This window comes from Sander vitreus, chromosome 22 (genome assembly GCF_031162955.1).
Source record: "Sander vitreus isolate 19-12246 chromosome 22, sanVit1, whole genome shotgun sequence".
Classification (NCBI taxonomy): domain Eukaryota; kingdom Metazoa; phylum Chordata; class Actinopteri; order Perciformes; family Percidae; genus Sander; species Sander vitreus.
This window is the reverse complement of record NC_135876.1, coordinates 10121011-10144728: the sequence shown is the minus strand read 5'-3', so window position 1 is coordinate 10144728 and position 23718 is coordinate 10121011. Positions and strand designations below refer to the sequence as shown.

General features: G+C 39.6%; 1 protein-coding gene and 1 long non-coding RNA gene across 6 annotated transcripts; one reads left to right on the top strand and one right to left on the bottom strand.

The window, feature by feature from the left end:
* Nucleotides 1-219: 219 nt before the first annotated feature.
* Nucleotides 220-12573, bottom strand: LOC144537142 (uncharacterized). Of its 3 annotated transcripts, XR_013503824.1 has the most exons (4): nt 12406-12573; nt 9252-9355; nt 1965-2068; nt 220-389 (listed from the first exon to the last, which is right to left on the bottom strand). It is a non-coding gene; the product is annotated as an uncharacterized LOC144537142 (long non-coding RNA). The 3 variants fall into 3 exon arrangements; XR_013503826.1 differs by lacking the exon at nt 9252-9355; XR_013503825.1 differs by lacking the exons at nt 9252-9355; nt 12406-12573 and adding an exon at nt 5125-6859.
* slc35b3 (solute carrier family 35 member B3) lies at nt 12351-22739 on the top strand. Of its 3 annotated transcripts, none has more exons than XM_078280598.1 (10): nt 12351-12433; nt 14217-14453; nt 14761-14882; nt 15935-16089; nt 18075-18182; nt 18344-18441; nt 19072-19164; nt 20859-20970; nt 21207-21276; nt 21766-22739. In XM_078280598.1, the coding sequence occupies exons 1-10, from the start codon at nt 12416-12418 to the stop codon at nt 21914-21916; spliced, it is 1164 nt and encodes a 387-aa protein (XP_078136724.1). In that variant the 5' UTR covers nt 12351-12415; the 3' UTR covers nt 21917-22739. The 3 variants fall into 3 exon arrangements, with proteins under 3 accessions (XP_078136724.1, XP_078136726.1, XP_078136725.1); XM_078280599.1 differs by lacking the exon at nt 12351-12433 and adding an exon at nt 12619-12862; XM_078280600.1 differs by lacking the exon at nt 19072-19164.
* Nucleotides 22740-23718: the final 979 nt, after the last annotated feature.

Sequence of the window (23718 nt, the reverse complement as noted above, 5' to 3'; positions counted from 1 at the left end):
AATTTTTAAGTCTAAGTTGTTCCTCTTCATTTTAGAGTTTTCCCAAATATAAGATACACAGTATTTGATAATAATAATAATAATATATAATAAATCTGCAATCAACCACCCCCTCCTGAGACATTTAAACAATTTGTATTTGCAGTCATTTATTAGATTACAGATCATTTTACTGCTGTTCTAACATCTGTAAACAATGAAGAACAATGAGACCTGTAATTTGATCAAGTTTGGAATGTTTTATTTTCCTTCTATACACCCAAACAATGTAAATGTGATAATATATATGTATCAATACATTATGAAGTGTATGTTAAACTATAACTGTGCGGTGCCAGCTGGCATCAACACCACAGGAAACCAGCAGTCCATCATTTTACGGTCGGCTTCTGCAGAAATGTTCAAAAACAATCAGCTCGAGTGAACGCTACCCACCTGAAATTGTTTTGATGTTGCATTTTGCACAAGTGCGTTGCTTGATGCGACACATTCATTTCACAAACGGGGGTTAAGCACACAAGAACAGTGGGGCGTCACGGTACACATGCAATGTTTAAATACTGCGGCGTTCAGCACCTTTCAAAATAAAATGAAAATAAAATCATAGCGATGCATTCTCATCTCATCTTCAGAGAGACACGGAGAGCCAGGGCTGCTTCAAAAATAAATGATTGCCTAACAATGTTTTTGATGTCCTATATTTAAATTTGTACGGTTACTTACATTACTCCTACTTCCCTGGTCTTGGAACTAATCCGATTGATATGGAAATGGGGTGCTCTGTTTCATGACAGAGTTGGGGAGCGGGAGAGAGAGAATTCCCAGGTTCGCTCTTACTCAAAATGTGCTGAAAACTGATTTTCAGAATCCTTTGGCTTCATGGTATTGGTTAAAGGGGATTACACAAACCACTTAAAGCTCGACAATGAGCTGCTCTTTTCAAACAACAAAAAGGTCCTTCATGCTGGACACATTCTCCACACCCGAGGGGTTAATCAGGAACAAATTAAACAAATATTGTGACGGGCACCATCAAGACACAAAACTATAATGACACTGAAACTTTAGATTTTTTATTTTCTAAAGTTAAGTTGGTTTATTTTAGGTTTTTTATTTAAAAAATGAATAAATGTCAAAGGGTGGTAGTTCCAATTGTTATTTAGAGGCATAGACTGTGGTCCGTGTGATAAAAGAAAGAAAAAAATACAAAACTGGGGCAACCAAAATTAGATATGCAAAACCTTAATTTATTAAAGTAAATGTTGCAACAGGACTTGAAAAACTTTAGTAATTCCTGCATTTATTTCCAGCCCTATCCAAACTATAATGTTGTCCCAGATCAAATCGGTCAAAGTGGTTCACACTCAGCTGTTCTCTTTTAAAACTACTTTGTTTTGGGACTTTTTAATGTCACTATAATACTTTACACTTAGTATATATTAAGTTATAATAAGTTAAGTTAAGTTATAACTATAATACTTTATAATACTTTAATTATAATTTACAAAGTTCCCAGACCATCTTATTATATGATGACAATTGTTTACAATTTTACAGTGCTGTACAAACATTTTCATATCATATTTAAAGTAATAGTTTTTTTCATAAAAATCTATTAGTTTTCTGTCATTGAAAACCAAGAGTTAATCAAGTTTTTATTTGTTTTCAGTTTGAAATACCCACATAGACCCTTTATCAAACACATACAGGCTGAAGGAAATAATTGTCTTAATATAACTACCTGAGGTAAAAACACTTTGACATTTCTGTCAACTTAACAGTAGTCTCCAGCGGTGTTTCCTAAAGCTCAATAACATAAATCAGACATGTGCTATGCAGCTACTGCAACAGCACATTGAAGCCAGTATCTCCCAGTTTCCTGCTCACTACCCGGGCAAATCCTTATCTGTTGTAAACTCTTCTTTTAAAAAAAATCTTAAACAGCATTTAAAATCATCACTTACCAATTCCCTCCTTTAGCTGAACAGCCATTGAAGCGTGTGTTGTCTGTCATTGGGGTTGAAAATTGGGGAATGGGCTGGAAATTGGAACCACCAAGGATGCCGTCCTGGAAAAAGAGGAAATCAAAGTTAAATGAGATCATGCATGCCAAGAGAATGTTTAACCAAAGGGCAAAAAGGAAGCTGGAGATAACAGAGAAGAGAAAACCGCTTAATGTTGTGTTACTGCAGTCTGTTTGGAGTCGTGCTTGTGTGTGTGTGTGTGTGTGTGTGTTTGTGTGTATTTAGAGGAAAGGGGGGTGTTACTTGTCAATAAATATTTAAACTGTCATTTTATTTTATTCTATCTGTAAATGTGGGCAACTGCATCTTTAAATGTACATATTCTTAACTAAATACATTTAGTAGTTGATGATTTACAAGATCAAGAATGCATGTGTGTGTGTGTGTGTGTGTGTGTGTGTGTGTGTGTGTGTGTGTGTGTGTGTGTGTGTGTGTGTGTGTGTGTGTGTGCGTGTGTGTATCGGAGCATGTGTTTTTATAGCCGCACAGGAATGTGAACATATAGTAAGAGTGTGTGCATGTGCAGGTGTGTGCATAGGTGACGACGGGCCTAGCAAAAGTTCATCCCATAATGCAGTGTTTGAAGTGGTGCACCACAGACAATTAATCTTGAGCCTGTGATTGCACTAAGCCCGAGTGATGCAGTCCTATGACAAGTTCACTTCAAAAGACTGAAATCCTGCCCCACCCAGTGTGCTTTGTTTTAACCTGAGAGGCCATCGAGAGAGAGGAGGGGGGGGGGGCAATCCTAACCAGAGTCTGAGAAAGAAGTGCATCATTTTTATGAATTAATATGTACCTTCCTTAAGCGGGTTTGAAAACTGAAATGTGTAATAAAACATAGAGGAATCAGTTTAGTGTTAACGTATGTATCATGTCATCAAAAGATAACAAGGGAAGCAATGAAACCAGTTCAGTAAAATCACTGATTATCAGATGTTTGATTAAAATCCGGTTTCTCGTGACAGCTGTGAGTAATCCTTTATCTGACACTGGCCTCTCAGCTGACATCTAATCTTTGCATTTGATTGCGCACCTTCTTCACTGATGGAATCAGGGATCACCGTGTGAGTTGTCCATGACAGACGGGCTGGAATGGAGCATGTCTGGATTATGTTTATTCAATTTAACTGAGCATTTATCCTCCCAGGTATTGTTGCCAGTGTGTGTGTGTGTGTGTGTGTGTGTGTGTGTGTGTGTGTGTGTGTAAGCGAAGGAAGCAAAGGCATCAGGAGGGAGGGAGAGAGAGAGAGAGAGAGAGAGAGAGAGAGAGAGAGAGAGAGAGAGAGAGAGAGAGAGAGAGAGAGAGAGAGAGAGAGAGAGAGAGAGAGAGAGAGAGAGAGAGAGAGAGAGAGAGAGAGAGAGAGAGAGAGAGAGAGAGAGAGAGAGAGAGAGAGAGAGAGAGAGAGAGGGATGACAGGAGTGAAGTTTCCAGTTCATGAGCTGAGGTGAGAGTGCAGTGAGAGGGAAACATGCAGCCAGCCTGCACATGTCAGGGTCAGAAGACACGTTCTTCCAAGGAATGAAGGGAGAGGTGGAGACAGATAGAGATCTGGTTCTCATGCACCTTGATGTGGCTCTGATGTGCTCCACAACAAAGAAAGATCTGAGTCACAAAAACACAGACCAATCAATCAAAGTATTTTAACACCACATAAATGAAGTATAATCCAAATGTTTCACACGAATACCACATTTGCTGATATTGTGCATAACTTTCATTTCATGTGATTGCTTGGTCTCTCATGCAAAGAGATTTTTGTTTTTGTTTTTTTATAAACACAGAGAACCCACCTAGTTTAAAGAAGAAGAAAAAAATTGAAAGTTGTCAATTTTATACAGGGTGATGTCATGTGAACAGAATACCTGTGGGTGTGTGCCATCTTTTTACTGAATCATTTGGCACTGCGTTTTATTTCTTAATTCTCATTGCCACGGAACACTTCAGAAAGAATATCAACCCAGAAGCGATATTTTCTGCAAGAAAAAACTAGTTCAAAGACATTTTTTTCTCCTCCCCCCCATCCTCAACTTACTGTCCTGGCATCTCGTCAATTTCCAATTTGCAATGACTTTTACAAGATTTTTTCCTGACTTTGTAGCAACACTGAAGCCCCCGGGCCAGTGGGTCATATAATTATTATGTGCAGGAAATGATAAGCATGTTTTAAAAGTGAAAATTAGGTTTAATTGTGGTGTACGGCTGCGATGTGAGCATGAAATCACAAAAGTCAAACTTATGAGACTTTTGCATTATTTAAACAATTTGGGATGGCTAATTGATGTTGGGTGTGATTTTCAAAGACTTGTGTTTTTTTTTTGTTTTTTTTTTAAATATGATGGGATAGTTGAGGTTCACATTCTGGACATATTTTAGAATATGACTTCTGGACCTTTTTTATTTTTTCTCAGGTACATTCATAAATTCTGTCAAACATAGTGAAAATGAGAAGCACATTCTCAACAAATGGCTGATTAATTTGCTCTTACCAAGATGATTTGTAAATATTTGTTTATACTGTTTTAGTCTTTTTTTCTTTTCTTTTTTCATATTTTTTCGTATTGTTTTTGTTTTGTTTTCTGTTATTCATGTATTTCTCCACATGATTTGTATATGTGAGACCAGAAGATCTGGTCTGTTAAATAGGCTAGTGGTGTCTTGTAATCCCATATCAGAATCAGAATCAGAATCAGAATCAGAATCAGAATGGGTTTTATTGCCAAGTACGTTTTTTAACACATACAAGGAATTTGTTTTGGTGTTGTTGGTGCATGTCACACATTCTCTAGATGGAATATTAAACAATATAAGTATAGGTATAAACAATATAAGTATATGTACACAGTATGTATTACATTAAAAATAAAGATATAAATAAAAAACAAAGAGCAAAGAGCATTACAGCATGGGATGGGCCAAATGTTTAGCATGACACAGAAATAAAACAATACTATTTTATTTTATTTTAGGCCTTGTACGCAAAGCCCAGATCCTGGACCAAGCTGGCACACAGAAACTCCATGTAATGCATCGCTGACTCATAAAGATAACCTTAGACTTCCATTAGCCTCTGACAAAGCTCTGGGTTTCAACTCACACCTTATAGTCCCTGACTCGTACATCAGCGCCAATCGGCAAACCAGGCCAAAGACAGGAAACAGAAAGGAACGTGCGAGGTGTCCTTGGAGTAACCAAAACAACTGCGAGTCCAATTTCCTTCTTTGTCACTTTTTGTAGCTTTACTCTCAACTGGAGAGCGAGCTGAGAAAAGAACGTGTTGTCGGCCTGACTAAAACACTGGCAGCTCTCCTGCCCGTGTGTAAAGCTGACATCCAGTTTCCTGAGTGAAGTCATTTCCTCAGTAGACGTTTTGCACAAACACAGGACTAATATCCAAGGCGGTGGGGTGGGGGGGAGGGGGTTCAGGGGGCGCTTGTCTTGAAGAAAAGGGCTGACGGCAAACATCCACCTTTAAATTTAATTTCACCCTTTCATCGTCGCGCACAGATAAGGGATTCGGTAGCCGCGGTTAACTGGGGAAATATTATGATAAATCGACTTTTATTAGTATTTTCCCCATTATTCATGACAATAACAATACAATGTCCTCTTGGTGGTAATGGTGAATGTGTCCGGATGCATCACTGGCAAAGGCGAGGGTACTTATTATGGAAACAGTGCTATGATGAATGTGTTAGAGCAACTCAAACTTAATCTAAACTGCATTACATGTTGTTTTGAATATACCTCCATGATATGCCCATCTTTAATGTACTATCAAGTGTAGGGAGCAGAATTGCTTTAGTTTCAAAATTCAGAGCAGCAGAGAGAGAGAGAGAGCGAGGGAGAGAGGCTTTAAAATACTGTCTGTGAGAAATGCAAAATTTATGAATACCCCCCTCACATCTCAGCTTGATTTATGTGAAATAATAATACACTATTTAATGCTTAAACATAGCTAGGAGCGATCCCTGGCTATCAAGATGTACAATGGAGTAATGGGGCTGGAAGACAAATCACCTTGTGGACTTGTGATGCTTATTTAAAGGTGCTCAGGCAGATATATTAAACTATATGTAATTGTACACTAACTCTGTGCTGTAGGCAGAGGCGGCAAACACAGGAGGAGGCCAGTCATGATGCAGATGGAGTGGTGTAATCAATTTGACTCAAGCATCAGCATCCACGGCGGAGATGAGGGAGAGGGGAGGGAGGAGACGAGGGAAGACTCTTCGATCTGCTATCCTGTCATCTTGTTTAGGTTTAAGCCCTCTTTCATACATCCTGTAAGTCCATCTATACTTTTAAACAAAATGTCAACAAAAAAACGTACAGTTAAAAGTTTAATAAGAGATGCCTGCATGAACATTGAGAAAGAAAAATCCCACATGAAATTGAAAATTAAATTGTTAGCTTTTAGGCTCAGGAGCTGCAGTAGCACGTGTGTATCTATTGTACGTTTTGGCACAAGGTGCATCGTCTTTAAAGATGAGGGCCAGGTTCAAACAGAGCCAATGGTCACACGGATCGTGATTTATGATTCACTGATTGCCTCGTTTAATTAAAGTAAATGGCAAAGCAAGTAAGGCCAAAATGTCCTGATCTGATGAATTGGCCCCCGTTTTACCACCAAAAGCAGGTAGGGTAAATAAACAGGGTAATTACAATGGTAAATGGAGCCTCTGTGAGCAAGCCCTGTAGGCTGTGGGCGGCTCACCCAGGATGTGCTGAAGAAGTGAACAACAGGCGTTCCCGTAACTTTTCTTTTTAACATCTTCCCTGTGTCTCTGAAGCCCCGCCACGCCAAGAAAAACATACAACTTGCATACACACAGACACCTACGAGGTGCACACACTCTCACTCCCATATTCAGTGACACACAAACCACAGCTCTCCTCCCACCCCCCCCATCCTGGTGTGTTCGTGTACAATTATAGCTACGGTGATCCACAGGTGTTGAATTCTTCTGGCAAGCCATAAAACATGATATGCATGATTTGTGCAGTCAGCCAGGTCTGTAATTTCATTCTCCTTTTCTTTCATTTTCCCTTCCTGGGCCACACGATCCATTTTCCTGCTTTATGAGAGCGCAGACACCCAGAGAGACTTTCAGGATGATTACATGCCCCGTGCCATGGGGGGGTCTGAGGAGCCAACACGCCAGCCTAAGAGCCGTGTCAAACATCTATTTGAATAAAGGTTTTATATATTTGAACTGCTCGAGGTGTGCGTCATTTATCCTCCTATAGACATTTGCAAATCCTCAAGTGAAACTATCAACTTCTAATATATATATATATATATATATATATATATATATATATATATATATATATATATATATATATATATATATATATATACATATATATATATATATATATATATACATATATATATACATATATATATATATATATACATATATATACACATATATATACACATACATATATATATATATACATACATATATATATACATATATATATATATATATATATATGTATATATATATATATACATATATATATATATATATACATATATATATATATATATATATATATGTATATATATATATATATATACATATATATATATATATATATATATATATATATATATATATATATATATATTGATCCATTTAAGTATAAAAAATATATAATTTTGCTCAGGTATGCAGCCTGCCGTTGTACAAGCAGCACTGATTTAAGATCAGGACACATGCCCTCGTGGTCCTGTGAGTGTCAAAATAAATCAAGCGTACCTCACATGGCTCATGTATTTAAGGCGATATTCATATACACACAGTCGGGCCTGATGTCACAGCACGTGGGTTGGTCTGTTGGCAGAGGACTGCGATGTCCTCCAGGGGAAACTAAACAAACTCTGTCTGCCACTTTCACAGTGTTGCCTAAACGTGATCAAGGTGAGAGGTAGGTCCTGTTCTGTGGAGTGCATACATACACACACACACACACACACACATTCCGGGTTACATTTTCACACATGCACACCTACAGTATAAACGCCAAAGGAGAAAAACTAAAAATTGAGTTTTGTACATATTAAAACTGACTCATTATAATTTGATCCAAGATTCACATAAGCATATTTCGAATATTACTCTGAGATTTACCATGGCTTGCCATTATCATAAATATAATGTTAATATCTATGTAAATAACTGCCTCTCGTGGATTTAAGATGAGGCTATGTTTAGTTATTGGGTGCATAAGGCTAAATGCATGCGAAAAGCTAAATGGGCCACAGAGTTTTGCATATTGCACAATTTTGTTGTTTTTTGCAAATCTGTCAACAGAGAGAACTCCTTAAGCTTCAATCCATGAGTAAATAATATTCAGACATAAACCACAGCATTAATCCTGGTGTGTGATTGACAGTTCATATCTGGGACAATACTCCAAATAATTAAAAAACAGAAATCTTGAAAGGTAATAGCTTCTCAAATCCATTAAGTAGTTAAAGGTTATGAGAAAAAAAAACAGAATTATTGCTCACAGCAAAACTCCTTATTAAATGAGACTACGTAATTTGTTTCTCAATCCCTTTCTCTTCATAAGCACAGCGCAGGTTAAATGAATGGGCAATGAAACATGCGTGTCATTTACCGTCACTCTGAGGAGACAACAACCAATCCCCCCCCCCACCCCCCTCCCTGTCTATATGTATTAGTGCAAAAAGCGAGTATGGTAGATTGGATAAGCAGACACACAATTGCTGGTAAATTGTTTGTTTAATTACTTTTTCTTTCCTTTTCTTTGAGCCCATTTGCAAAGAGAGATGCTTCCCCCTCCTGGCTGCTCATAAGAAAGTCAAAGACTCCCCGGTCTCCTGTGCCTGCCCTCAGTGCCACCTATGCAGTTTGTTGTCACTGCTTATAACCTGTGTGCGGATACACTTTTCTGTGTGTGTGTGTGTGTGTGTGTGTGTGTGTGTGTGTGTGTGTGTGTGTGTGTGTGTGTGTGTGTGTGTGTGTGTGTGTGTGTGTGTGTTTGTGTGTGCGAATGCACGTATCCCCATTTGCAAAACCATTAGCAGTCGACTAACCGCTAGGTTGGCTTGTAGTTCACTGAAAGGTTTGTTTGTAAATTGAATTGACTGCTCACGGAATGTAAATAGACCCTCAACCCTGATATGGAGCCCTCCTCTGATGGTAAAGGCACATTAAATGGCGACTGTAAGAGGTCCGACCCACCATGCACCTCTTGCCCCCTGATGACAGAGAACAGATGATCTGAATTTCAAACGTCCGCAGCCACCGTCAACCGGCCTGGCAGGTCTGTGTCTGCTCTTTGGTCACTGGCAGGGAGGATAGAGAGGGAGAGGGGGGGGTTGGAGGAGGGGAGGACATGAGACGAGGGGGGGGAAGAAAAATGTAAGAGCAGCAAGCCTAGCAGATCAAAGAAAATAACATGGGAGAGGATATGAGTGCTTTGAGAAGTAATATAGCCGAGATAGCATCTGTTTTCCGTAGCATGCAGGAGGCTTGAGACAAGCCCAGAAAAAAAGACAACGGAGAGCGAGTGCACTTTAGCCGAGGATAAGACCAAACACAAATGGGTTATTAAGAAGCCCTCAATGTAATATCTGGCTGACAGTAAAGTGTCTCTTTTTGAAATGATCCACTGCTGGGGTTAGGGGGCTTTTTATGATACTAATATTGAATAAATAATATGGCGGATTGTTACAAGGGAGTGGGTGTTTATCTTAAAGAAGACAAAACAGTAATGTTATCACCAGGGCCTTGCTGGACAGTTTACAAAACCCCAAGACGTCCTGTTCTGTAACGAAAAGCTCCAAAACAAACAGGTTAGACGCCTGTTAATGATTAAAAGAGGTAATGCTAGTATTTCCTGAGTCTCATCTCTACACTAACCAGAACTTGAATAATGACGAGGAAATGGAGGTGAAAACCTTTTTATTATGTGCTTCATCGGGTGTTCTATCAGTCTTGGTTGATCATGTGAAAATGTTGTCAGTAGATATTCTTTAACCCCCCGTTTTAAAGTAAAACTTGTGTATTGTATATAATATACTTGGGTAAATGTATATCATCCTTCATTTTATTTTAATGAACCGATATTGTGGTTTGATGATGACGAGTGTAAATTCAACAAATGTTAAAATCTGAGACACAAACCCTGTGCAGGACACTCACCCAGTTGTCTATTTTCATTTCTATCGTCCATATAGTATATCAAAACCATTCATAGGTCGCGCTCCCATATGAGCCTCCTGAAGATTGAATAATGTCCTTCCTGATCCACGCTGCAAGAGGCCATATTGGATCCAGATTTCACTGGTTCAAAAGTCATTTCATTCCCCTTCATTTCTCCCCCCCCTCTCTCTCTCTCTCTCTGCTTTATTTCGCTCTGTCTCTCTCAAGCCTTCTCTCTGCCTGCTTTATTTATTGCAGGTCCAGTGGTGTGGTACAAAGCCATTACCTGCGCATATGTACCTTTTTGAATAATCAATAAATAATTATTTTATTATTTAATAGGATCGTATGGGAAAAGGAAATGGGTTTTATTACATAAATCCATCACGCATGATGAATGGGTACACTTGTAAAGTTGGACGGGGGAGAAGGGGAAAGTGGTTCGGACGGGGCCTGCGCCTGCGCTCAACGGCAGTGCCACGCTGAGCACTTTCTCTATGCGAGGTTGTAAATATGACATTTTTGTCTCTTTGGGACTGTCAATTGGAGTGCAAGGGGAATGGGGGAAGGGGATTGTAAATTCAGAGAGATTAATTAACCTTTTACATTTGTGATTCAGCCCTGCATCTTTTTCTGTGTATTGTGACCCCTATGAGCAGAGGGGTTAGAGACCTGGCCGCAGACGGCCCAGGGAGTGCAGACGTCTCATTCCAAATGAGTTATTAACAGAATTTTTTGAATAGATGGAAAAATTGTAGCCTGGCCATTTAGTGTCATAAAGGCCGGGTTGGCGAGGCGGCAGGGGCCTCCCAGGGACAGGAGGCAATACCATTACAATCAAATCTGAGATGGAAGAGGGATTGAGCTGTCCATTCTGAATTTTTATATTGTCAGAGGGGCCGGGGAGGAAATAATGCCATCCTGGAGTGTATTAACCTCTGGCTGGGGAAAGAGGACAGGGGAAGAGAGAGGGGGAGAGAGAAAGAAACAAGGCTGGCAGAGGGAGGGATTTAAGATTGGACCGCAAGGAGAAAGAAAAGCTAGAAGAGGGAGGAGAGGAATGAAGGGGCAAAAGAGAGTTTCATGCCTTATGCTTGGGAAGCCAAAGAGGGAGAGACAGGGATATGAGATGGCCGAGAGACAGAGTCAGAACAGAAGAGTAGGGGAATAATGCAATAAGAAGAGAAAGAAATTTAGGGGGAGAATGGCATATATAGCCACGACTGGGGGAGAAGGAGGAGAGATGATGGGAAAGACAGAGAAAAGGAGGGAAGAAGGAGGAGGTTTGGAAGGATTAGGGGAATGGTTTGGAGGGAGGAGGTGAAGGAGGCAAGGGGAAGGCTGCAGGAGAAGTTGTGAGGAGTGATGACATGTGGACAATAGAAAATCATTGTGAGCTATAGAGCTACTCTACAATGTATACCTAACCACAATATTAAGATGAAATACAGTATAAACATAATAATCAGCATATGTTCTTTCAACTTCTCAACACATTTTCCATTTCATTATTAACAGGTAAATATGGCTGTGGTTCACATAAACATGTATTAAGTGGTGCAAGAAGCACTCAGACTGTTTATTGAGTAGTGCGTAGCAATACCACAATGTAAGAAATACTCCATTACAAGTTCAAATCCTGCATTCAAAAAAGAGTAAAAGTACAGATGTATTAGCAAGAAAGTGTAAACTATCAAACATAAAAGCATGTGGCTGTTCCAGATGGAGCTAATTTCATACATACATGTTGGTGTTTTAATGCCTATAAGTTAGAAATAATAAATACATGTTTGCCTTCATCTGCAAACTAAAGTAATTACGACTACTAGTTGTCAAATAAAGGTAGTTTAATAAAAAGTAAAAACGTTTCCCTTTCAAATGTAGTAGAATATAAATAGAAAGTAACAACGTTGAAATACTTAAGTAAAGTACTTAGGCTGTGGAAAGTCATAGTTCACATCACTGTCCATTAAATGGTCCTTTAAAAATATTAACTGGACCATTGAAATAGGATATGATCAATTAATTGATATACTCAAATGAATATTTGAAGTTAAGAAAAAAATGATTATCACAGGAAGGAACTATGTTGCTAAAGCGGACAAACGAACGTGCATGTGTTTAGGTGCACGGTGGTGGTGACGGTGGTGACGGTGGTGACAGTGGTGGTGACGGGAGGCAGCAAACTCACCTATCTAAAGATGGATTCTTCAAAACAGGTAAGTCTGCGTCGTTTTACTTTAACTAAAAGCGTGAACTCGTTTTCTGAACGTCCTGTTCCACTGTTCATGGCGCAGGATAAGATCATTTTACATATTTAAGACCGAATTCAAGTGTATCCTGTTTACTTGGCCGGGTGGTGATGTGCTATAGTGTGTGGCTACGTAGACCAATAGCGTCGCAGTTCAGAGGTCGCAGGCTCGCAGCAGAGCGGAAGTTGTTGGCTGCTTCTTCAAAATGCATGCAGCGTTTAAGGCTAACGCGCATCTCAACGTGTTTTAGCTCTTTGACATCGTAAAGGAAAAATATGAAAATGTTCGAAATGTGCGTAAGAAGAAGTCGGCACGTCCAGGGAAATGATTTTCACCGGCATCGCCTCTGAAGAAGAGGATAAGCTAACGTAAAGAAACCCGGAAGTGTTGTTAAAGGTAACAAGTTTGCTACTGTTGCTTGCCTGTTTGGCTAAGAAACCAAAGTCAGGGATCAAATAAATCGCTAAGTGTAATCGTCTCATAAAATGACTGATTGTTGGAATTACAGCTTGTCTTTAGATGCGTAATCTGTGCCAGCTAATCACAGTCGCTAGCACCGGCTGCCCTCATGTAGCCTAACGTTAGCCAACGTTACTGGCCATCATACTTTATTAAACACATCATACATGTATTAACTTGTCATAACCGTTACTACAAATCGGTGGATGTTTAGTTGAATGTGATGCAGCGGGGTTAAGGTCCTAAACTAATAAGGGCTGTGATTAGTCATATTAAAAATGATGGAGCATAAGTCATATTTTAACGTTAGAATGAAAAATAACATGCTTTTGACCTATAACGTTGCATGACGTATGTAATAACTGTAATCACTGTTAAAATGGAGCAGCAGTCTGAGCATAAATACAAATGGGTGCTCTGAAGGTCTGCATGCTTCTCCAAAGTTGTTTGATAATGTTTCCAGTGTCACAGAGATCGACTGGATTACTGAATGTTCACTTCTTTATAGACTATATGTCACGCCTCTGGAGCAACTAGGGACACATTGGTTGATGTATCACAGTGGGAATCGAACCCTGATCTCCCACACCAAAGGCATGTGTCATATCCACTGCGTCATCACCACCCTATACCTTGTCACCATTATCTGATTGTTGCAACAAGTTGAACTGGTCACTGTCACTATGGCTATTTGGTTATATGGTGATTGTGAACGGTCAATATCTTGGCATAGATCTTAGATGAGATAATAAGAGCTTATCTCTGGGCAAGTTTGTCCCGTCCATTTTTTATTTACACGTTTACCACTTTTTTTATATCAAGCAAGTTACCTAATGTTAGTTACTGTACTGCATACAAAGGTCTATCTATCTTGCTGATCAACAAGATAGTTACCAACCCAAGATGTATACTTTTTTTTTCTTTCTTTTCTTTTCAGTTTGCACATGCATACCTTGCACTTTTTACATTCACACTGTTTATTATTATTGTTGCTTTATTTTTCACCTGCTGCCTTTTAAAATTGTTTTATTTTGTATATTTGTAGTATATATTGTAGTTTACATTGCTTGGCATTCTGTGGACAGAAAAGGAAGAATTTCATTGTACAGGGAAACACGTTTCCTTACTGTGTGCATATGACAGTACAACTTTGAAATTGAAAGAATGCCCTAATGCGTCTTCGAGCTTTTCCGTTGTTCCTACCACAACTTCAGGCTGTGCTTAACACTAAATCAGGAGAAAATAATATCCTATGTGATTATTGCCTAAATCAATCTGTATGTTCCTACAGGTCCCAGCAGCCACAGACACAATGAGTGCCAAATATGGCCTGGTGAGCTACAACAGTTCACGGAAGCACCTTTCAATCTCCATCCCGTCATCTACGGAGGTGATGTCGCCCCACATAAAGTCTGTGGAGGAGCTGCGGGTCCTGGGAATCAACCTGAGCAGCTTCAGTACCCCCACACAGTTCTTGATCTGCGTGGCTGGAGTCTTCCTCTTTTACCTCATCTATGGATACCTGCAGGTAACACAGGAAGAAAGACACAATCTGAGAGATGCACTTGAGCACACACACATGGTTGTTGCAGTGTAGGGGAAGTGCTGTTGTGAAGCTCTGTGACTATTAGCATGTTCCGATGCACAAGTTTTTTTTCTTTTACATGCACTGCTTTATTAAATGTAGCTGTGTTCCTGTCTGTGCAATTGGAAAAAAGAATGCTGGTACAGATGGCAAAACAGAAGACATGTAAACAAAGTTCGTATTTCACAAGATGGACTTCAGAAGGCTATTATTACCTGCTTTTTGATTATTTATTTGGCCTTCCATCCAGGAGTTGATATTTTCCGTGGAAGGATTCAAGCCTTTTGGTTGGTACCTCACTCTGGTCCAGTTTGGCTTCTACTCCATGTTTGGTCTAGTGGAGCTTCAGCTCACACAGGACAAACGCAGAAGGTAAATAATCTCCTGCTCCTGGATGACAGACTTTACTCACTATAATTCACATTAAAACAGTATTCATTTAACATGTATACCCCATCTCAAAGGCAGAGTTGGTAATGTTGAAAAGCTAGCAGGATTTAGTAGCATCTCCTCCTCATCCTAACCCAGGGTTTAGACGGGGTCTTAAGAAGTCTAAAAAAGTCTAACATTTTAAAATCAAAATCTTAGGCCTTAAAAAGTCTTAAATTCACTGAAGTATTGTGTTCTACGTCTCAAATAATTTAAAACTGGTCTTAATTTACCTAGGTCCGTGTAACCCTACCTCTAATGCTTCCGCAGCTTTACAATGTTTTTGTTTCTGTGGTGATGCAGTTCTTTTTTTCGCTAGTCCAAATATAATTCACTGTATAACGACTACAAATGAAACCAACATGCAACGGATTGTACCACTGACATAAAACAGATTTTATTCCCACACAGCAGCTCCGTAGCTCCCGTAAGCTAACCTCTGTGTCGCTTTAGTTCAGTTTCAAGACATTCATTTACTTCTGTGACTCTGTATTTCCTTTGTACGTTTTTCTTTTTTTATGTCTTAAATAATCTTAAATTTCCCTCATAATGGTCTTAAAAAGACTTAAATTTGACTTGGTTAAACCTGCAGAAACCCTGCTAACCCCCCCCCAAATGCGGCTGAGCTCAGGCTCGTACATAGGAGGGGTAAAGTACCCTCAGCGGGGCATGGAGGAATTTCATTGGTTCTTTCCAAGCGTACCGCGAGGCAGTGATTGGTGGGCGTTTTCACAGGATTACAGCAGCTACAGATGACAGATCTTTTTCGCTCCTTTTTCGGAGCCCATAGGTTAGTTATTGCTGTCGCGGTGTAAAGACCATTTCAAACAATATATAAAAAGTGAACATTGGAAATAGTTACCAACCCTGCCTTTTAAGCTGATGTTTTTTGGAAGAAGTAGGGGTGACCTCTTTTTGTTAAATCATCTGAAGCAACACATCAGTTTAACATGGAAATCTGTTTCTCAACTACTTAATATGTTCTTGTCTTCCAGGATACCAGGGAAGACCTACATGATCATAGCATTTCTAACAGTGGGCACTATGGGCCTGTCTAATACCTCTCTGGGCTACTTGAACTACCCTACACAGGTCATCTTCAAGTGCTGTAAACTCATCCCGGTCATGATTGGAGGAGTGTTTATACAAGGTACGCTGATTCTACTGTACATGTATTTACACAGACCTTACAGATGCGAATACATATTTACATGCTGGGGTTTTTAGTTTTTTTTTTTTTTTTTCTTACAACATTTTGATCCCTCATACTACTGTATGTGATTTAATATGTGCTGCTCTGTAGCTGTGAATAGTGCAGCTCTCTCTCTTGATCTGGACTTGACAGGGCTAGAGGCTCGTCGATCAGCGCGTTAACTCTGAGTTGGCTTCGTTGAAAAGCTTCAACCTGAATCAGCGGCTTTGATTAACTGTCAGGATGTTCAAGTCCAGCGTTCCGAAATATCACCAGACCTAGATTTTTAATTGTGATCAGTTGACGAACGCCGCTATTTAGAATTTAGAATCAGTAAGACAAACTCTTGAATTATAATTGTGAATTCATCAAATACGCAACTATTGGGCCTTGAGCAGTTAAAAAAAATAAAAATGATGAAGAATTGAAATCAGGAATTTATTTTTTCTTTCAGACCTTAAAAACTGTAAAGCATACTAAATCATTGGCATTTTTATTCAGAAGATAAAGGAATCTCTAAAATAAAGGTTTCAATTTACTTAACCCTTGTGTTGTCCTCGTGGGTCAAAATTGAAAATTAACTTTCTCAGTTGTTAAGATGACACCATCTTATTACCTCTAGTATTACACTTGAATACATGGTCAATAAACCTCAGTTATATGAAATTATACCTACCATTTGTGTTGAAAAAAGCTGAAATCATGAATTATTTTACTAATAGTTAAGATCAGAGGATGTTGATATCCATCAACATCAATCACAGACTTTTCAAAGGCTTTAAAATTGAATAAAACACCCATAATTCAATTAAAGTAGTGAACTGATCATTCATTTGACTTGTCAAAAGCGCTTTTATGGAATGATCCATGTTATTTTTGGGCAATATGGTTGAAAAACCCCATATTTCTGATATTTTTGACAATGGGTCCAATTTGACCCGAGGAAAACAGGAGCGTTAAAGGAAAATACATGTTTACCTTATTGAACTTAAAATAATTTAACTATAGTCATCAGTCAGGAGAGGTGGATTTTGGAGAAGGTACATTTTACACCTCATTTCAGTCATCTTGCATGTTTCCTTTGAAGCGATGGCTACCTTTCAACCTTGAGTATCTCCTTTTTTTAATCTCTCTGTTGTTTTTGATTGTCAGAGCCCGGTCGGCTGTACTGGTTCTGTCTGTCCTTTCATCCTCACACCGACCCACTCAAGGTTCTGTGTCCTCAACGTCAGACAGGGTTTTGTTCATGTTTTGCCTTCTTGTGTCTCTCTCTGGATGGATAGATGTGAGGACCAGGGTCCCTCAAGGGGTCGGGTGGAAAACAGAATGTATTCACTTAGAATGCAAAGAGGAAAGAAAGTGGGAGAGAGGGATGGATGAAGGCAGGGGTGTGGGGCTGCATCTGATGTGAGGCCCTTCAAAGGCGAGACAGGGAATCAAAGCCGACCACGGTCGACCTGATGCTGCGTCCCCTTGTCAACCTCAAGGCATCTATCCATCAGACTGTTTTTGGAAGACTCCTTCATCCTGTTGTTTTTTTTCCCAAACTTTTCCTTTTTCACAAAGCTTCTTTTGTTTTTGACGCATTGTTACGTGCACAACCTCAGAAACTTTGAATTGTCAAGAATGCCCATTTTAAAAACTTGGGCAATGTCAACTTTTATTTAAAAAGAGGCGGGTCATCTTTTGAAGATTTCCCTGTTAGCCGTGCTCGAGGGGAGGTACTCTTCCCGTGCAATGGCTCAGTTTGGTGTGTCTGTGTTTGTGATGTTGAAAAATGTTTGGAAGTTTTACCAGTTAATCTCTAAAACTTATTTTTCTTGTTTTCCTTTTGTGAGGTTGGTCCTCATACGAGATTTCAAAAGTTTAGGTTTCTGATTTTTGATTTCAGAATTTCAGATTGACGTTCCACATAGTTCAATTGCTATGTGTTTGTGTCCCAGGTAAACGCTATAATCTTGCTGATGTGTCTGCTGCTCTCTGCATGAGCCTGGGACTCATCTGGTTTACGCTAGCTGACAGCAAAGTGGCCCCCAACTTCAACGTCACAGGTTATATCTCTATATAATATATAAATGATAGCCTTTCTGTGGCATTGTATATGAAGTATGGCGATGTATTTTGCCAAATGCAAACCCACTAGCTCAAAAGTACATCATTCGTCAGATATCCATGTTCTTAGCTTTGTGTGTTTATGTTTGTGTGGATGTAGGTGTTCTCCTCATCTCCCTGGCACTTTGCGCTGACGCCGCCATTGGAAACGTGCAAGAGAAAGCAATGAAACTCCATAATGGCTCCAACTCTGAAATGGTACACCCTGTTTATCTAACTTTAAAAAAGTGTATATATACCTACATAATAGGGATGAGAATCACCAGAGGCCCCACAGTACGATGTTATCACAATACTTATGTCACAATATGATATTATTGCGATTCTAAACATATTGCGGTATTCTGCGATGTATTGCAATTTATTACCTTTTTTTCCAACTTCAAATCATGCCCCCAAAAGGAAAGCGTTGTATCTTTCACGCTGACACGGTCACCCCTGCTGACCTCACCAGAAGGAAAAAGAAAACAAACAAAGCTTAACTGTACCATATAGTGGACTGAAAAATCAATTCATTTTATAGTACCAAAAAGTTAAATTCTAATGTTCAATTTATATAATAAAAGATGACAATGTATCGATACAGTATTGCCACGGAAAATATCGCAATACTATGCTGTGTCATTTTTTTTTCTCCCACCCCTACTACATAATAACGTATATAAGTCTATCGGCAACTATATCTGTTCACACAATATCGGGACGAGTGCAGCATATTTAGGTCTGCTTGACTGTGTCATCAAACCCAGGTGTGTGTGTGAGAGAGTGAGATATATATATATATATTTTGTGATGTCACTGACTGGTCATATGGGGTTGGGTTGACAGGTGCTGTACTCGTACTCCATCGGTTTTGTCTACATACTGACAGGCCTGCTCTGTATGGGTGGGCTGGGACCAGCAGTGGCATTCTGCTCAGAAGTGAGTATACCTTAACGGTGTGTTCACACACGAAGCGAGCGTTTCGCACGATTACATACAAAGTCAAAGCAAGACGCGAACTCGAACAAGAAATTCTTGTGCCACTGTGTCGCCAAAGCCTCTCAACTTTGAGATTGTCCTGCATAGCACAGGCCTGATTGAATTGAACTCCATTCAGAAAACATGAATTTTAAAAGCTGTTTGCTTGGCGTCTTATGGACAGACCTGACAAAGCATGAATTTGAAGACTTTTTACAAATCGGCATCACAGTGTTGTTATTTTGGAATACTTTTGATCGGTTTATTGTAATCGAATCATAGCAAAATCTGTACCTCCAGTGGCGCTAAAAGCGGTCATCCAGACATAACGTTACTTCCTGGAGAAGGCGGGGAAATTCACAGAGCCGTGTGCCCTTACAGATTATGTTATTAATCCAGTCACGATGACATTGTGTTTTCCAATGTATCTAGGACTTCCACAACAGGTACAAGGCAGCAATAGTGCTTATTTCGGCCATGGTTGAAGACAGAAATAAACCTTATTGGTGCCTACAGCTCTAGTGTGTCTCGCGCAAGTAATGCAAATAAACAGAAATTATCCCAACGTGATTCCAAGGGTTGGGTACCGATATATACAACCGGTATTTACCTGACCAAATGGCAACGCAGATATCTGTGCCTCATTTCGGTGCCACTTAAATGTCTGCGCTGTTCTCTGGTGCTCCGAAACGTATGTACAGACAACAGAAGCATCACTACATGTGACACAAGTTATCAACACACTTAGTAGCAGGTAACGTTAGCCTACAGTTAGCTCGTAACTAGCTTAAACACGGTCAAAATGCTCAGAGCTATACAGTCTTAAGTGTGGCTGTATTTCACTCAAAAGGATTCCAACACCGGGACGTGCAACAGTCTGCAGCTAAAGGCACAGTGTAGCTTAGCTCCACCTTTCAATGACCCCACTGACGCAGTCAGAGATGAGGGAGAAACAACACGGATGGGACTTAATGATGCATTCAATTGCACTTTGTAAACTCATGGTGCATTTAAGTTAAAGTTAGTGCAAAGTACTCTACTTCCACCTATGGTTCTTCTTCTTCTTGTTTAACAGCAATTGACTGGTGAAATAAGTTATTACATTTTAAATAAATTATTTAAATTTGACCATATCGCCTTAGCAATAACAAAGCCCTTCTTTAATGTTGCCGACTGTCGTTTTGTGCTCTTTTTTAATTTATTATTCTTTATTTATTTTAGTATCTGTAAAGGCCCCGGCACCGTTTTAAAAGTATCGTTTTAGCACCGCTATTGGAAGAAATAAAAAAATTAAAAAACTATTCCCAACCGGCGGTCAAACTCGCGAGTAAGTTCGGTGTGAACACACCGTAAGACAAGACTAGATACTTTAAATTGCAGACATATCGCCAAGGTCAAATGTTCTTTTTAAGATGTAGATCAATCAGTTCTTATGTATAGTATACTAACGTGTGTCTTGTGTTCCTCTATAACCTTCTGAAATGTGACAGGCTGCTGCTTTTTAATTCAGGCTGTATAAACTTACAAGATGCACTTTATTTGCTTACTGTTAGTAAGTCCCGATGTTAATGCAGCATCAGGAGGATACAGTTCTCAGTAATGTTTCTGTATCAAATTAGTAAAATCATTTTTTTTTATCCTCTCCTCCCTCGCAGCATCCCGTGAAGACGTACGGTTATGCGTTCTTGTTCTCTCTTACGGGTTATTTTGGCATCTCCTTCGTGCTGGCCTTGATCAAGCTCTTTGGTGCCCTGGTCGCAGTGACAGGTCAGAACTGCAGTTTGTCAAACCTTCTCCTCTCTTTACTCTGGGCTAATCTGACCAGTTCGTAATTTTAGTTTAGACAGAATATTTTGTCATAATTCACAATATATATTTTAAAAAACACATTTACAACAGACTAGAAATGTCTCTTTGAACATGTTTGAAAGTTACATGTGTTGAGCTTTTGTTTCTTATTTGTAATGAAGTAAAACCATAAATGTGTTTTAACTCCTTCGCAGTGACCACCGGGAGAAAGGCCATGACTATTGTACTTTCCTTCATGTTCTTCGCAAAACCTTTCACTTTTCAGTAAGTACGGTCACCTTTTGACTTTGATCAGTTTTTCTTCTTGTTAAAAGTAATTCTACACTGGCCTTTGACTAATAAACCTTGACTTGGCTCCCCCCTGCCCCTGGTTTTCATGTCCGTAGTCCATTTTCAGAACTTGGCTAATCCACTGCTCTTTCTCCTTGTCCCTCACCCTTCAACTTTCTCTGTGCTGTCAAAGGTGTCTCGTTTTCTGCTCTCTCGCTCTGTGTCGTAACTTTCTACACACACAGACGAGGCATAAAAAAACTTTTGTGTATCTTTCACCAACTTCATTTACCCTCCAGCTGGTTTTTGCCCTCCACCATTGCTGGATTCAAAGTCTCTTTCATGGCTGCAGTTTACACTTTTTAAGGATTTTATTATCATACAGTGTTCTCTATCTTTCCGTGACCCTCTAGTTGCTCCACTTCCTGCCCTTGTTTGCACTTCAGAGTCCACTTTTAAAATATCTAATCTCTCCCTCATCAGGTACATCTGGGGCGGCCTTCTGGTAGTCTTTGGCATCTTCTTGAATATTTACAGTAAACAAAAAGATAAAATGAAGCTTCCTTCCATCATGGACCTTAAGAGCTGGCTGCTGACAGGAAAGAAAGTCAGATTTCTCTCACAAAACGTATAGGAAGCACCCACGGGCGTAGCGGAAGTCCTGCACTGGCTGACTGTCTGTTCAGATGTAGATTTGGCCCACCTGTCTCAGCAGGTATGCTGAAGCACGTGCCCGAGCTACGAGCCTGAGCTACGAGCCTCTTCACCACCAACATTGAGCCAAGGATTAATCCAGGATCAGTGATGGAGTTGCTGTGTAACATCTCTATCTACCAGTACACCACTGGCTTAAATTACTCAAACTCTCTGCAGCAAACTGAAGGAACTGTAACTATTTTTTACAAGGGGATCAATGTTAGTGGGCTCTTTGAAAGCAATGCTTCAGAGCCCCACAGAAACATTCCCAACATGGAGGACAACACTGAGGACTCTTTAAAGGGAACCAGCGCCTTAGCAAACCAAATCGCACACTTTTGCACTGGAAATGACTTGTACACTTAAGTGTGGTTGGAAACAAGTGAAATGTTGTAAAGAAAGAGTACAGAGCGACAAGCTTTTCTGTCATGTCTGACATGAATGTTTGTCCCACCATCACCCTAAAAGAAAAAATACATACTGATAAAAAAAAGAGGCATATTTACCTCCGCATGTGCCAGAAAGACAGAAAAAAAACTTTGTTTTAAATAATCATTGTCTTGATGAAAGTTGCTTTTTTTCATAGTATATTGGTAATTTATATCTGACTGCCCCAATTCATGAAAAATGTGTCATGTGTTGACATTTTGGGGAATATGGAGACATTTGCTCCTCTCTACATCAAAAATGTCAACTGCCATAATTTGCCAACCATGTGTGTGGGTAACACTCTTTTTACATTAAAACAAACTGAGACGTTTCTCTCTCTCTCTCTCTGTGTGTGTGTGTGTGTGTGTGTGTGTGTGTGTGTGTGTGTGTGTGTGTGTGTGTGTGTGTGTGTGTGTGTGTGTGTGTGTGTGTGTGTGTGTGTGTGTGTGTGTGTGTGTGTGTGTGTGTGTGTGTGTGTGTGTGTGTGTGTGTGTGTGTGTGTGTGTGTGTGTGTGTGTGTGTGTGTGTGTGTGTGTGTTGAAATGTTGCCAAAGTCTGTGTGTTTATCCATCCAGTGGCCTTAGGCATGTTTGATTAGGAGTCCTGAAAAAAGGATACCACTGCTAGACAGAAAACAAACAGCAGTCTTCACTGTGCCTCGGCTGTCCTATTCATTTAGATCTATCCTGTGTTTGTGTCATTCACGTGAATGCCAGTTTCCATTCACTCTAAATGATGATGTGATGAAGCTCACACCTGGTCCTTCCTCCGTTGGGCCATTCAAGGATATTATGTTGAGATGTTTTGTAGCAATTTACATTATTGTGTAACAGTAGGTGGTTGCATAGTAATCTTTGTTTGTATTATGCTGTGTTTCATGCAGACACCCCCTTCATGACTATCACTGTGCAACTGAGTTGATAATGGAAAAAATGTAGTCCAGATAATCATTGCCCAAGAGATCTGTGCTGTTCAGCGCTATTCACTGTTTATCATATTTAAAATATACAAAAACATGTTTCTAATTTTGTTCTGTATAATGTAAGATGCATAAAATCCATTGTTTTATTATGAGTCTAAATGTCCACAAAATTATGACCAAATTCTCATCCTGAGATAAATGAGTTGTCAGCTGCAGGGCTGCAAAGTGATTAGAGACACCGTCCTTCAACCTTGGGCCCAGAGTCAAAGTGCCCTGGAGCAAGAATCCAGCGCTGATGTTCTGTCTGCTGACCATGCATTTTGACCTTTCAATGGAGATATACAGGTGAGAAGAGAATTTCCTTACAGAGGTCAATAAAGTGTTAGATT

Bases quoted from the DNA above. Each gene is read 5' to 3' on its own strand.
- slc35b3 (XM_078280598.1), top strand. The intron at 18,183-18,343 runs GTTATATCTCTA...GTGTGGATGTAG, and splicing joins CCCCAACTTCAACGTCACAG to GTGTTCTCCTCATCTCCCTG. The intron at 20,971-21,206 runs GTCAGAACTGCA...ACTCCTTCGCAG, and splicing joins TGCCCTGGTCGCAGTGACAG to TGACCACCGGGAGAAAGGCC.